The 15,052-nt window shown below is 47.9% G+C and overlaps 1 protein-coding gene across 1 annotated transcript; it reads left to right on the top strand.

Moving 5' to 3' along the window:
• Nucleotides 1-2,125: 2,125 nt before the first annotated feature.
• PANX3 (pannexin 3) lies at nucleotides 2,126-12,464 on the top strand. Its single transcript, XM_063139080.1, has 5 exons — nucleotides 2,126-2,551; nucleotides 6,379-6,521; nucleotides 8,191-8,405; nucleotides 9,504-10,159; nucleotides 12,300-12,464. The coding sequence occupies exons 1-5, from the start codon at nucleotides 2,371-2,373 to the stop codon at nucleotides 12,332-12,334; spliced, it is 1,230 nt and encodes a 409-aa protein (XP_062995150.1). The 5' UTR covers nucleotides 2,126-2,370; the 3' UTR covers nucleotides 12,335-12,464.
• The last annotated feature ends 2,588 nt before the right edge of the window (nucleotides 12,465-15,052 follow it).

Raw genomic sequence — 15,052 nt, 5'->3', positions numbered from 1 at the left:
ACCAAAATAAGGCTCCATCCTTTCTGCTTACCCCGATGCTAAAAATATTTTTTTTCTAGTTGACATTATGCAATCTTGGTTTGTCAGAAAACATGAAGGACAATACTGCTGCAGCCCCAATAGTATGGCTGCATCTGGGGTTATGCAGAGGAAGGGGTAAGGTATTTTCCTAGTGGCAGCGGCCAGATTTCAGCACTCTGCATCATATAGTCACTTGCAGAATTTTGTAGGGTTTTCTTGTTCTGTAAGGGTTGGGGTGGGGATAAGAACTGCCAAATCCTGCAGTACACCGAAATGATAGAATTCCAAAATCCACTGATTTTTGGAGGGTTGAAGTTATTACTCTTGAAAGAAATCCTTTTTTTCCAGGGTGTTGCCTTTCATGTTCTGAATGACAGTTCAAGAATTATCTCCTGATGTCTGTCCATTCTCTAAACAAAACAGGCTATGGCACTCTGGGTTGATATGGCTTGTTCCTTATGAAGTTTTATGATTGCATTGTTACCCATAAATTGTGATATAATACTGGGGACAGAATTAAAAGCTCAGATTTAACACAACACAGACTGGCATTCTTCAGTCTTTGATCTACAGCACAAAGAGCCTGTGTCCAGGAAAGAGGCTGAGTAGAGGCTGAGGTTAGTGAAAGGATGCTCCATGTGTAGGAGCGGAGGATTTGGGTAGACCCTGAATCGTGGTACAAATATAAGCTTGAAAATCAGTGTTTTGAAATCTCCAAGGAGCTTGAGCAAGATTTTTGAGGTTCCTACTTTAGCACTGTAGCATAGTGTGGAAAATGCCCCAGGGAGAAAGCGAGTCTTTTAGCCAGGAAACTTCTGTGCTCATTGCCAGAAGCCAGCTGTGCAAATGGCTCAGCCTGCATCAGGTAGCATATGTGCTTGTTGGTCATACGGACTGGTGAGTGCCGAAGCTGACCGCCCCAAATATATCGACTGGCAGTCAGGGACGCTGAAATGGTGCATCCGATACCCTTAAATTACATCCACCTGGGCTGTGTGAGGTGGATTTTGTTGGCAAGGAAAGAAGCTGGATAGATCAGGATGGGTGGGTGGCCTGTGGTCTAATTTCTAAAGCCCATTGCAAGAGATTACCTCAGACCTCTGGCAGGAGCTATGTCTTTCCCAGTAGCTGTGCAGGGGGTGAGGTGGGGAGAGAGAGAGAAAAGGGGGTGGCAGAAAGGAAGAGAAAAGGGTGGCCCCGCCCACTACTGGCTATGGCCCCGCCCACTACTGGCTATGGCCCGCCCACTGTCCATATGCAGCTTCTGGCAGATTACCCTGAAGAGAATGCAGCCCTTGACAGGAAAAAACACAAAAACATTACCCACTCCTGGGTTGGGATATTGTTTTAGCTTTGGTAGTGGCTGGTGAAGCATAATGTCTAAGAGAGTGAGCTACAAACTGGAACATCCCCAGTTTTAATCTCGCCTCCCCCACAAACTCACGAGGTGGCCTCAGTCAAGCCACCTGAAACAGGGAGAGTACAAATACTGACCTACCTTACAGGGTGCTTGTAAGAATTACAACTCAACAACGCACGGGATGCATTCTGAATGCTTGAAAGTGCTGTTAAGAAGTCAAGCCTTGCGATTGCTTTAGGGCCTCTGGTTAGAACAAAGTTTGGGAACTGAGCTGGTTCCAAGCATGTTTTCTCTGTGCCTCTGGAAGAAACCCCATCTCTGGTTTATTAGTGAAGAGCTGGAGCTGTGGCGTTCTCTCGAAATTCCTGCAGCGTGTCTTCTTTGGCATCAAGGATGGGAAAAAAGCTTTGCCAATCCCACCGCGCACCCCACAGGCCTAAAAATATTCTCCGAATGCAAGTGTTCCAAGTGGGCTGATCACCCCCCATGCCACCCTCTTCTCTGAAAATCAGGCCCAGGATTATCCATCGGCCACCAGCTGTTCCACCAAACACACCCCTGCATGTCCCTGGATGTGAAACCAAAGCCACAGAGCCCCACATGCCTGCAGAGGATGGCTGAAAATAACATCTGCTTATGACAGAGGGAGGTAAAACCACAAGGGCTCAGCCTTGCCTTGCTATGCCTGTGGCAGGCTGAGGAACGTGGCGGCCCCAGCAGTCACAAAACACTGCTCTGCACATTGCTCTATTTTGGGGACAGATGGCAACCCGTTCCTTACAAGCTACCTTGTAATTATCCTTGCATTCAGCTGAACAGCCCAGGCTCTTATTTACAACTGTCCAGTACTTAATTCTCTGCAAAGAAAGCTTTCAGCCTTTTGACAGGCACAAGAGGCCAAGCCGCCTGTTGCTTTAGATTCTGTTTGGAGACCGGGTAGCCGCTGCCTCTTCTCTGCTCGCCTGGTGCTCGGCCTGTCCTAAGGAATCATGTCGTTCGCCCACACCGCTGGCGAGTACATGCTCTCAGATGCTTTGCTCCCGGATCCGAGCGGCTCCCGGGCAAAACGGCTTCGCTTGGAGTTATCGTGTGACCGCATCATGAAGTTTGTCACCGTAGGACTCCCCCTCTTCTTGGTGTCATTGGTGTTCGCACGGGAATTTTCCACCGGTATGTTAGCGTGGTAGTCCTTAGGGTGCCACAAAGCTCTTCGTTTATTCCCTCTTTGTCTGGGGCAGCCACCGAGAAGGCTTTCCTCGGAGTTTGCTTCCAGACTTTGGAACTCCCTGCCAAGGGAGGCTAGGTTGGTTTCCTCTCTGTTGTCCTTCCGTCAGCAGGCAAAGATGTTTTTATTCAAGCAGGCCTTTTGGCATGTAAGCTGGTCTGTTGGGTTGGGTGTTGTTTGTATTCTGTTATTGCTGTGTGTTTTTTAAACTGTGTTTAAATTTTTTTTTATTGTTTAAAATTTTGGGTTTTGTTATCGTCAGCCACCTTGAGCACTGTTTCTTTGCTAGAAAGGCGGGGTATAAAATAAATGAAATGAGGGGTAGGCAACCTGACAGATGTTTTGGACTATAACTTCTATCAGCCCCAGCAAGCAGGGCCAAGGGATTGGGGAAAGTTGTAGTACAAAACATCTGGAGGGTACCAGGTTGCCAACCTCTAAACTAGGAATGGGGAATGAGTGTGGTCCTCCGAATGTTGTTGGATTGCATTCCCATCATGCTAGCCAGCATAAACAATGGTGAGGGATGATGGAGGCTGAAGTCCAACGATACTTAGAGGGCCACACATTCCCCATTGCTGCCCTTCTTGAGAATGTGTGCAAGGACTGCAGCCTTTAGCATGTGTCTTGCGCGAGAATTCTGTTCCTCTTGTGCAAGTGTGAATTTGTGTGAATGCTCCCCCAACGTAAAACAAAACAAAGAACAGCCCACAAATCCACACAACTCGGAAAAAGCCAGTTCTCTGCGCAGTCTGTGGGTTGGATTCGTAGGAATCCGAATTCGTTTGAACCTGTTGCAGATGTCTGCAGCATTCCTAGTTGCAATGGGGGTAGGGGGTTAGGGTAACACCACTTCCTGGACTTTTTTTACTACCTGGGAATGACTTCCATAGCACTGACATTCTATAACGGTCGTCCAGTGTGTGTGCGTGTGTGTTTCAGATCTTGTATTGTCACTGCCGAAGGCAGAAACTGCAACGTTCAATAGAGATTACAGACTATATATCCCTGTTTAACAATGGCTTTGTTAAACACACACACATATTTTTCTCTCTTTGTTACCTATATTTTCAAACTCAGCTGCCTGCACAACTGCCTGAAAGCCCCTCCGCACCCCCAGATCCTGGATGCTTCTGTATAACTGCTTCAGAGCTGTTACCATTCTGCTCTGGACTTTAACATTGCAATTGTATTACATTGTAGTGTGCTATAGTGGTTAGAGCACTCTTTCCCAAGTTGGTGCTTCCAGATGTTTTGGCCTTCTATTCTCATCAGCCCCAGTCAGCAGAGCTAATGCTCAGGGATGATGGGAGTGGTAGTCTGAAACATCTGGAGTTGGAGAGCACCGGGTTAGTGGGTCAGAATAGGACTGGGAAGACCTCGCTCAAAACATCGCTCAGCCGTGAAGCTCACGGCGTGACCTTGGGCCAGTCACTATGCCTCAGCTCAACCTACCCTGCAAGGCTGTTGTGAAGATAAAAGGTGGTCGAGAACCGTGCATCCCACCATGAGCTTAGAAGGAGGATAGAATATAATTTAAAATATTTAAGTAAATGTACATTCCATAGAGTTGAGTGGAGCGTGCTCCCAAGTCATTAGCATGTTCAAGAGTGCAGCCTAAGGCTGCAATTCTGTGCATCTTTGCCTGAGAGCAATGCAGTCAGGCTTACTTATGAATAAACATGCATAGGATTGCACTGTTCGAGACCAGATGCAGCAGAAGCAACGAGGTCTGTTTGAATCTCTCCAGGGTCTACTCTTTGGTCTGCAGCAATGTACACAGCAAACACACCGACCTGTATGTGGCTTTGCAGCAATCTGACTCTTAATTCAGCTGAGGTTGCACGGATGCCATTCCCAGCCTGCCTCAGGAATGTTTATTTCTGGAGAGAGAATGGTTGTGTGTTAGGTTGGGTGGATCCAGAGGTAATAAACAAAACCTTCCTTCCCCCACCACCACCAACCCCTCTGGCTTGTCCTGACTCACAAGTTACATTTTGGGGGTTTTTGAGCATGCAGCTGAAATTGATGATGGTTAGTGCTAGGATTTAGATTACACTGACAACGTATTTGGCATTTTACAAATGAGGTGGATGGGAAGGACAAGGCTTCCCTTCTCTTGGTGGCAAGCAAGGCAGCTGGTGGAGGTGGCCAAAAGTGCCGGAAGGCATGGGATCCTGAGGCTGGGCATGCCTTCCTGGCCAAGACCTGTGTGGATTCAATGCCCCCTGCCAAAATAGTGGACCTTCATTGGTTCAGATTGGAGATGCGTGGATGACTGTGCCTTTATTCCTCCCCCCTACCCGCCATCATTTTGGTGTGATTTGGGAAGTAGGGAACCTGGATTGGGCTGCTGCTTTAAGCGAGGGGTCAGAAAGCTCCTCTTCTAGGTGTTTGGCTTCACTGTATGCATTTGGTCCATTTAGCCCAGTATTGTCGACACTGACTGGCAGCCAGGGTTTCAGGCAGGAATTTTTCCAGCCCTATCTGGAGATGCCGGGGATCAAACCTGGGACCTTCTATGTGCAAAGCAGGGGCTCAACCCCTAAGCCATGGACCCACCCACCACCTTACCCAGGCCTTTGGAACTGGGTGAAGCCATAGAATCATAGAATAGCAGAGTTGGAAGGGGCCTACAAGGCCATCGAGTCCAACCCCCTGCTCAATGCAGGAATCCACCCTAAAGCATCCCCAACAGATGCTTGCCCAGCTGCCTCTTGAAGGCCTCTAGTGTGGAAGAGCCCACAACCTCCCTAGGTAACTGGTTCCATTGTCGCACTGCTCTAACAGTCAGGAAGTTTTTCCTGATGTCCAGCCGGAATCTGGCTTCCTCTAACTTGAGTCCATTATTCCGTGTCCTGCACTCTGGGACACGGAATCTGTGTCTTGCACCTTTGGATTATGACCTGAAGAGAGCTTTTGATGGCAGTTCTAAGTCATTTTATATTATCTTATCCATAGGATGTACCCTGCCAGTGACGTAATGGAAATTTTTGAAATGCAGGCGCTCATCATAAGACCCTAAGAAGTGTCATGCTGGATCAGACCAAGGGTCCATCTAGTCCAGCACTCTGCTCACACACTGGCCAACCAGCCGTCGGCCAGGGAACAACAAAGCAGGACATGGTGCGACAGCACCCTCCCACCCATGTTCCCCAGCCACTGGTGCACACAGGCTTACTGCCTCGAATACTGGAGATAGCACACAACCATCAGGGCTAGTAGCCATTGATAGCCTTCACCTCCAGGATCTGATCCCACCCCCTTTTAAAGCCATCCAAATTGGTGGCCCTCCCTACTTCCTGTGATAGTGAGTTCCATAATTTAACTACGCGCTGTGTGAAGACAGTAGCCGTGCTCCCAAGGAGAGTCCAAACCTGCAGGTGGCGGTGTTGATCCATATCAACAAAGTGGTTCTTGGGGGTTTCATTTGCTCAGAACGAGACTTCTGTAAAGCTCATGAGTCTTCATTGCCCCCAAACCAGGAGGGGATGGCTGTGCCTTTATTTCCCTCCCAATCTTTTCCTGCCCTACCTGGGGATTGAACCTGGCACCATCTGCAGGCCAAGCGGCTCTCTACCGCTGAGGGATCCCTCCTTCCCTCCGAAATGGGACATGTCCCATTCATGGGCCAGGAAAGACCATTCACCAGCTTGTGATGCAGAGCAGCGGTGGAGAAGTGCTCCCCTGAGATGGAGCAGGTGCATTTCGCATTCGTGAAAACTGTGCTTGAGGCTAACAGCTCTGTTTTCCTCCTTGTTTTCCATTCCAGGCTCCCAGATCAGCTGTTTCTCTCCGGGCAACTTCACAGGGAAACAATCTGCCTACGTGGATGCTGTGTGTTGGGACTCCTTGCTTCACTATGATTCCGATGCCGTGGGAGACTCTAGATCCAAATCTCTTTGGGTCCTCAAGGTATCAGGTTGGGGCACTTTTGGGTTTTGAAGGAAGGAATATATACATATATACATTGTTCTAGTTTTAACGTTATTATTATTATTATTATTATTATTCTAGTTTTAGCAGTATTAATATCTTGCTTCTCATTGAACATACACATATAATATATATTCCTGTAGCACCATCAGTGTGCATGGAGCTTAACAGGTCCCTGCCCCAAGGAGCTTACAATCTCAAAAGGCCAGGGTAAATAAGGAAGAGATATGGCATGGTCTCAGGTGGTTGCCTTCTGCAACCTGGTGCCCTCCATGTCTGTTGGACTACAACTCCCAGCATCCCCCAGCCAGCATGGATGTGTTGGCCTACATGTTCTAGCATGGCTGGGAAGACACTGGGTTGGAGGAGGCTGCATTGGGGCGCTGGAAACAAATGCAGGTCTTGAGGAGGGATGGGACGGAAGTGGGAGAGGTGGCACGGCACAGGGATGGACCAGGATACCTGAGAGAGCGCCTTCTCCCTTACCAACCTGCCCGGTCACTGAGGTCATCTGAGGGCCTGCTCCTGGTGGTTCCACATAGATCCATCCTCCAATTGGAATCCACCAGGGGAAGAGCCTTCAGCATGGTGGCGCCCCTCCTGTGGAATTCCCTGCCTCTGGAGGTCAGGCAGGCTTCAACCTTGTACTCCTTTCGGCGCCTCCTGAAAACATCTTTATTCCAAGAAGCCTTTCTCTAACATGCAGCCTTGGATTACTGCTATTGCTTCTTTTAAATTTTGTTTTAACTGTTTTTATTCTGTTTTTGTTTTCATTTTCCTTGTACACCGCTCCGAATTTTTTTAATGGGGAGCGGTATATAAATATTCTAAATAAATAAATAAATAAATATTTGCTGCTGCCACATTTCCAGGCGGAGCGCCAAAGAAACGAAAGGGCAGCTGGTGATTTCCTCGTGAACTGCCAGAAACACAGAGACTTCTCTAACCTGCTCGACAAGGGCCACGCGTCTGAGAACCGTTAGCTCTCAGGAACATATAAGAACGGCGTTTAACACCTTTCTTAAATAAATAAAGGTGCAATCCTAGGCACGTTTAGGCAGAAAAATTCCCAGCATGCTGTCTGAAGCATGCTGGGAATTGTAGGACTTTCCTTCTGTCTACACATGCATAGGATTGCAGCCTAAATAAGCAAATACTAACTTCTTATAAGTTCTCCCCTCTAAGAGCCATATTATGTTCACACATAGGCGTAGCAGCTACACTGAATTCTTTGTCTTCTTTTGTTCAGGGGGTTGGACTCGATGGCCTTATAAGCCCCTTCTGACTCTACCATTCTATGATTCTAGGGGCCCCTTAAGCATAATAAAGGTGATAGTGATAATGAAGGACCCAGCAGGGGGAGCTGAGGAAGGGGCCGGGGCTCCATGATAGAAGCTCCTGCTTTCCATTGGAAGGTCTCAGGGCTAGGGGGAAAACCCTGCCTGGAACTCTGGAGAGCTGCTGCCAACCAGTGCCAGCAATATTGGGCTAGATGAAGCAATGGCCTGACTTGGTTTACGGCAGTTTCCAGTGTTCCTGGGCTGGGTGACTTAGGTAGAGTTTGGGCTGCTACTGCTTTTGGTCAAGCGTTGCAGCAATCCCAACTGTGCTCCCCCCCCCCCCCGCCCCCATATTTTTCCTTCTCTAGGTCTTTCCATATTCCTTGCTGGTGATTGCAGTTGTCATGTACCTCCCCTACCTGCTCTGGAGATACGCCGCTGCCCCCTCCCTTAACTGCGACTTGTTCTTCATCATCGATGAACTGGATAAATCTTACAACCGTTCCATCCGCTTGGTGCAGTACATGGTGAAACTCCAACAGGACGGCACAGACCCGGAGGAATTGGGGGAGGAGTTTGACAAGTAAGCGCAAAGGGAGGGACGCTGACGGACGTTCAGTGTTGGGGAACGCAGGCAGTGCAGACGGAAGGGCCCGGGTTCAATGCCTGGTATCTCCAGTTGAACAAATTGGGCGGTTATGGGGGAGACCGTAACTCTGAAATGGGTTCAGCACCTTCGATAGCTCCTTTGGGGCCTGTTCAGACAACACACTAAGCCATGGTTAGGCCACTAATTCTTTTGCAGCAATTGGTTAGCAAGCGTGTTTAAACCATGGTTATACAGCCACCATGGTTAGGAATGGTTCACATGACACACTAAGCCATAATGTTTAGCTCAAAATGCTTAACCACTGTGGCTATGTGCTACATCCTGGGGAGGGAGGCCAAGGTGGTACAGGAGAGAAGCAGCAGGCCCCAAGGCATATCTTGGAGACTCTGGGTAGCATCCATTTTTGCCATTCCGTTAGCACAAACGATGTTGTCCTAGCGGAAACTACATTCTGAATTATGTACAAGAGGAGAACCCAACTAGTTACATTTGCGCAAGTGGTGGCACATGACGCTTGTGCAACCTGTTGTGCATAGTGCTTGTGGAACCCATTGGGCAAGCGTCGTGGGCAACCGCTTGTGCAGCAGAACGTTTCGGAGGAGCACCGCTACCGCTCTTTTAAGTTTGCAGAATGAGACAGTTGGATACAGCCCTGAATGTCTTGGCATTTCCACAGTGGGATGGAAGCAGCTGGCTCTTTGAGCATCATCAGGCGTGTCTCATAGGCCCCCATAGCTCTTGCTCCAGCTCTCTTCGAGCACTCCTGTATTTATATTTAATGAAACCATTTTTAGCCCGCTCCTCAGCCAAAAAAGCTCCTGGAGTGGCTTACATACAATCAATAAAAACAACAGTGGTCCCTGCCTGCAGGCTTACAAACTAAAAGGGCATGGCATAAAAGGAAAAAGAGCAGGGAGGGAGGAGGAAAAAAAGGCATTTTAATAGCCCTGCTTCCCTCTACACCTCCCTCTTCCCTTCTCTGCACAGAGAGGCAGGGCCCACCGAGGAACCCATATAAAGACCCAAAAGCTCTACTCCAGCTTCACGGTCCTTCTTTGTCTTCTTGCCCAGGGCTCGCAAGGAGCGATATTTTGAGTTCCCCTTGCTGGAGAGGTACCTCACGTGCAAGCAACGCTCCCACTACCTCGTCGGCATCTACGTGTTGCGGAACCTCGTGCTCCTCTCCCTCATCGCCGCCACTTGTTTCTACCTGGGCTACTGCCACGTGGCCGTGTTTTTCCACGAGGAGTTCAGCTGCTCGGTCAAGGCGGGACTCCTCAGAGACGAGGCTCACCTCCCAGACTCGATTCCTTGCAAGCTGCTTCTCTTCTCAGTCTTCCAGCTGACCAGCATCTGCCTCGGCTGCGTCTACGTCCTCCTGGGGCCCGTCGTGATCTACCACTTGCTCCAGCTGTGTCAGTGGGACAAGCGGCTCTTGTCCATCTACGAGATGCTGCCGGCGTTTGACCTCCTCAGTAGGAAGATGCTGACCTGTCCTTTCAACGACCTGAATATCATCTTGCTGTTCCTGCGGGCCAATATCTCGGAAGTCAAGTCCTTCAGCAGGCTGAGCGTCCTGTGCACGCTGAGGGACGTCACCGCCGACAAGGAGAACATCGACACCGTGGTGGACTTCATGACCCTCCTCGCTGGCCTGGAGATGCCCAAGCCTAAGCATCACTTCTGCGCCGAAGGAAAATCGCTTCATCCCAACAGTGAAGTTGTTGGTAAGTTCGTGCCTGCAAAGCAGAACTCAGTTCCGTGCGGCAGCTTTCATGCCTGCAAAGCACAGCTGAATTCATATTTAAGAGCAGGGTGTTTTTAATTTTATCCGCGTGTGCTTCTCAGGGCAAGAGCAAAAGGTGGTGTGTGTGTTTTTATTTAATTAACTCTTTTTATCCATGTTAGTCTGTTGCAGAAATATAACGATGGCGTTTTGTGGCAGCTTTAAATTTATTATGGCATAGGTTTCATGAACTGGAGTCCATCCGACAGAGTGGACTCGCTAATCTGTGAAAGTTTGTATTTTTTTTGCTGAGACACCTTGGGAGCGCTTCTGCACTGATAGGCAGCCAAGAAATATTTCAGACTTTATCTGTTAGTCAATCTGCCTTTTGCACCAGTTTTTTGGTTGATGGATCTCAACGTTCTAGTAAAAACCAAAGTGGTTCCTGCCAGCCTGACACCTGTCCACCCATTTTGAAGCATACACCCATGGGCTAAATTGCAATAGGTGCACGCCCAGTAGAGTATTATAATATGAGCCAATGGCTTTTGAATCAGCTATGGTTGTTTGGGTTCATTTAAATTGGGTTATAAGGAAGGCTTTGCGGGCCTTCCTGCATTTGTGGAAAGCTATGGAAATTTACTTCGCATGCCAAGTGCCAAGGAAGAAAAACAGTGACTGCTGTTTCTGTAACTCCACAGGGGGGGAAATAGATTCCTTTCACAGAGCAGCTCCAAGGCTACGTGCGGCAAAGCACAGAGCAACAGCAGCACGATCCCTGGAAGGACAGAGCCCACGGTCTCGGCTCCCCGCAAGCTCCAGAGAGAGATAGGGAAGACGCACCGCTACCCTCCAGAGCAGGGAAAGCACCCTATTCTTCTGCTGATCACAAGCTGTAGGAGCAGCAGTAATCAAATTAGTGCTCAGGCCCTTCTAAATTTACACTGCTTCTGCTTGTCCCCTCTCCAGGAGAGAGCTCATGCGTTGCAGGTTCAATCCCTGGTATCCCCAATATATATATGGTAGGTGACAACAGGGAGCAGAGGCTGCTGGGAATGATCTGTCTCTGCTCCGACCCTACAATAGCCTCTCCCAATTATTTATTTTATTCCATTTTTATACTGCCCAATAGCCGAAGCTCTCTGGGCGGTCTAATCTGGTGCCCTCCAGCTGTTTTGGACTTCAGCTCCCACCAGCCTCAGCCAGGGATGATGGAGCTGTAGTTGAAAACATCCAGAGGGCACCAGGTTGGGGAAAGCCACGTTGTTTACGAACGGTATGGTGTGACAAAAGTGCTGCTGAAAAGCTTCAGGCCCTGAAATATTTATCTCCTGCCTTGCCCAAGGCACAATTCTGCCACTAGCACGGCAAAGGCTGCCTGAGGAGACTTTTGCCTGATGCAAGGCCTTTCTCCAGAGCGTGTGCTTCTCAGGGCAAGAGCAAAAGGTGGTGTGTCAGCAGGACTGTAGCAATTCTGACTACCGTGAACTACGGAAAGCTCTGTAACAAGTGGTTTCTCGGCTCATGGGAAGAGCGGACAGTCCCACGCAAATCACACACTGTGTTCCTTCAATTGTCCTTGCTTTGCATTTCTCTGGCTTCCACAGGGATAGGCAACCTAGTACCTTCCAGATGTTTTGGACTACAATTCCTACCAGCCACAGCTGGTATGGCCAATGACCGGGGATTATGGGAGTTGTAGACCAAAACATCTGGAAGAACCCAGGTTGGGGTTCTGCTGTTTCTCATGCTATGTACAGACGGTGTCCTTCGTTACATTTTTATTCCACTTCTCGTCTAATGAGGTTGGGGGAGGCTGTCCACATGGCACGTGTGCATTTATTTGCATGTGCAATCAAGAAAACATAGGAGGTGGTGCTACTGTCGTTCACATATCAGTATGTGATATCAGCAGGCTTCACCTGCCATCTGTGGAGCTGGATAGCTGCACAAGGGAGACAGGCAGGACTAATAAGCTGATTCGATGCTATGGGTGAACCCTCAGGACTTCCTGCTCTTCTCCAGGCATGCCAAAAACCTCTCCTGGCTACGTGGATCAGCATCCCTACCAGCGATTGTTCATTCGTGAGATGCAGCATCATTTTTAACATGTTTTTTCTTTCTTTCTTTCTCGTATCTAGACATGAAAACTGCCTTGGAATCTAAAGACGACTGACCTATACTTCACTCAGCGAAGCAGCAAATGAAGAAATGGGACTGGCAAATGCACTGGAGCATAAAAAATGACAGCTGGTACCCCCACATCCTATACAGTGCTGTCGCCTAAGGGCACGGGCCCTTCATTACAATTCTAATCTGTATTGTGTTGTCCTGATGGAGCAGCGTCTAGACCAGCCTTCCTCAACCTGGGGCGCTCCAGATGTGTTGGACTGCATCTCCCAGAATGCCCCAGCCAGCTGGCTGGGGCATTCTGGGAGATGCAGTCCAACACATCTGGAGCGCCCCAGGTTGAGGAAGGCTGGTCTAGACATTCATCCTAAATGCTTGTTTATTGGGTATCAAGTCCATCAAATTTAATATTTGTAATAAAGTTATTAATATACTTGCCAATGTCTTTGGCTCGTTTGTTCTCCCAAGGTTAGACTGCCAGTTGTTCTGTTTGTGCCCTCTGCCTCTCCTTGCAGCAACAGTTCACCAGGGATAACTGTTCTGGCACAGCAAGCATGCTTTACCTGTTTAATCTCTGTCACAAAGCTGTTAAAGGTCTAAGACTCTTGCCGGGAGGGGTGGGAGAAGTGGCATGCAAAAGTGTAACTTTATACAACCCATTCAGATTTCATCTTGTTAGTTCCGCTGCCCTGTCTCCGTTAAATTTAAAAGGCTGAACATTCCTCTGGCTAAACAAGACATTGATGGAACGGTTGGGTATACAAGTTATAAAAGTACATAAAAAGAAGAGCAAGGGTTGGGATATAGGAATGTACGAAAGGGGACAGCGTGCCACGACACAGGCTCTTTACCACAGGCCTGTCCGTGGACACTCCCTGCTCAAGCTAAGCACCACCACTTCCAAACACCACCTTTCTACAAACGATGTGGAGAAAGGGGTTAAACAGGAATAATTTCAGGAATAAAATAATGCGCTGTGAATTATATGTGCTGATGGTGAATTAATGTCAGAACCGGTGTTACAGTATATGAATATAACTGCAGATGATAAATGCCAAGGAGACACGAGGGATTTTTGTGGTAGTAAAACAAACTGAATAATTTTTTATTCGATATTCTCTCCCCCCCCCCGGTCTTTTAAAAAAACAAAGTATGGGGCTGGTTTAATACCTGGACCTGTACACAGGGGGGTTGGGGAATAAAATGAGTTATAAATTTATACACAACAATAAATGCATACAAACCTCCTGAAAAACAAGACAAGTTATTAGAACATTTTTACTAGTCTGCTTATTGACTCCCGTTTTAAAATCCAGTAGCACAATAACGTCCACAGCAAAGTCTCACTTTATTGGTGAATTGGACGATTCCTGCCGAGAAAGTCCATCTGCAGTGATGTTCTTTCGACCTGCCACATGCTGGATCTCCGCGTTGAAATCCTGGATCCGCCACGACCACCGCTGTAAAAGTTGGTTGTGGCTTTTCATGGATTGCAGCCACAACAGCGCTCAATGATCTGTTTGTAGGGTGAACCACTGTCCCCACACGTATGGCCTGCCTTTGTCCACAGCCCAAACGATGGCTAGACACTCTTTGGACAGTAGAATAGTTCCTTTCTCTCTCTGTCACATCTCTGCAGAAATATGCCATGGGATGGTTCACGTTGTCCACTGTCTGCAACAGTACCGCTCCAATTCCGACCTACGAAGCGTCTGAGGCCAGAATAAACTCCTTCTCAAAGTTGGGTACCACTAATACTGATGCAGTGCATAATGCTTGTTTGAGAAGATCACACGACTTCTGGCATTGCTCTGTCCACACAACTTTCTCCCTTTTGACTGCTTCTAAAACTCTCCCATTCACCCTATAAGAAGATGACCTAATAGGGGGATGGGTCCCAGTCTTGATCTTGTGTTGTATAATGTCTGTTTGCCCTGGTCTGGAGCTAAATAGGTGGGAATATTGCTGTAAAACTCCCCAAATGGCTTCCCTCACCTCTGGAGAGGTGTCGCTGTCCCACTTAATGCTTTCAATGCCACCCTCCTCTTTACTCTCCAGCAATAAATCTGGTTCACTTAGATTTTCCTCTGGGGAGGTGCCTGAAATTGGATAAATTGGGACGGTGCGCTCATAATAAGGTTTCAACATGTTAATATGCACAACCTTCCATTTTTCCACCCCTGGCACTTCTAGTCGATAGGTAGTGGGATCAGTCTTATCCCAAATAATGTAAGGTCCCTCCCAACCAGCCTCGAACTGATTATTCAGTTTGTGAACCGCCCAGAGAGCTTCGGCTATTGGGCGGTATAAAAATGTAATAAATAAATAAATAAATAAATAAATATTCTTTTTGGGTAAGAAGACCATGACCTTATCTCCTATTTCAAAATTCCTGGTGCTAGCCTTTTCGTCATACCAAGTTTTCTGCTTGGTTTGGGCTTTGGCCAAATTCGTGTGTGCCAGTTCCAAAACTTCCCTCATGTCATTCTGAAGGTTTAAAACATAATTCACCACAGATTCTCTCTTCTTCCAATTCTCCCAGCTTTTCCTCATAATACTTAGGGGTCCACGTACATTCCTCCCCAGCATTAGTTCAAAGGGGGAGAATCCAGTGGAGTCCTGGGGAACTTCATGAAAAGCGATCCTTTGATCAAGTTAGGGATAAACTTCATGTAATCTTGTAGCTTTACTTCCCACATCATGGCTGCCTTTTCAAAGGTATTAAAGAAAATTTGAGGATCTTGTCCCTCCATATAAGGGGTAA

This window comes from Elgaria multicarinata, chromosome 12, assembly GCF_023053635.1.
Source record: "Elgaria multicarinata webbii isolate HBS135686 ecotype San Diego chromosome 12, rElgMul1.1.pri, whole genome shotgun sequence".
NCBI classification, from domain to species: Eukaryota; Metazoa; Chordata; class Lepidosauria; order Squamata; family Anguidae; genus Elgaria; species Elgaria multicarinata.
The sequence above is the reverse complement of the archived record's forward strand: the minus strand, read 5'-3'. Positions and strand labels throughout refer to the sequence as shown.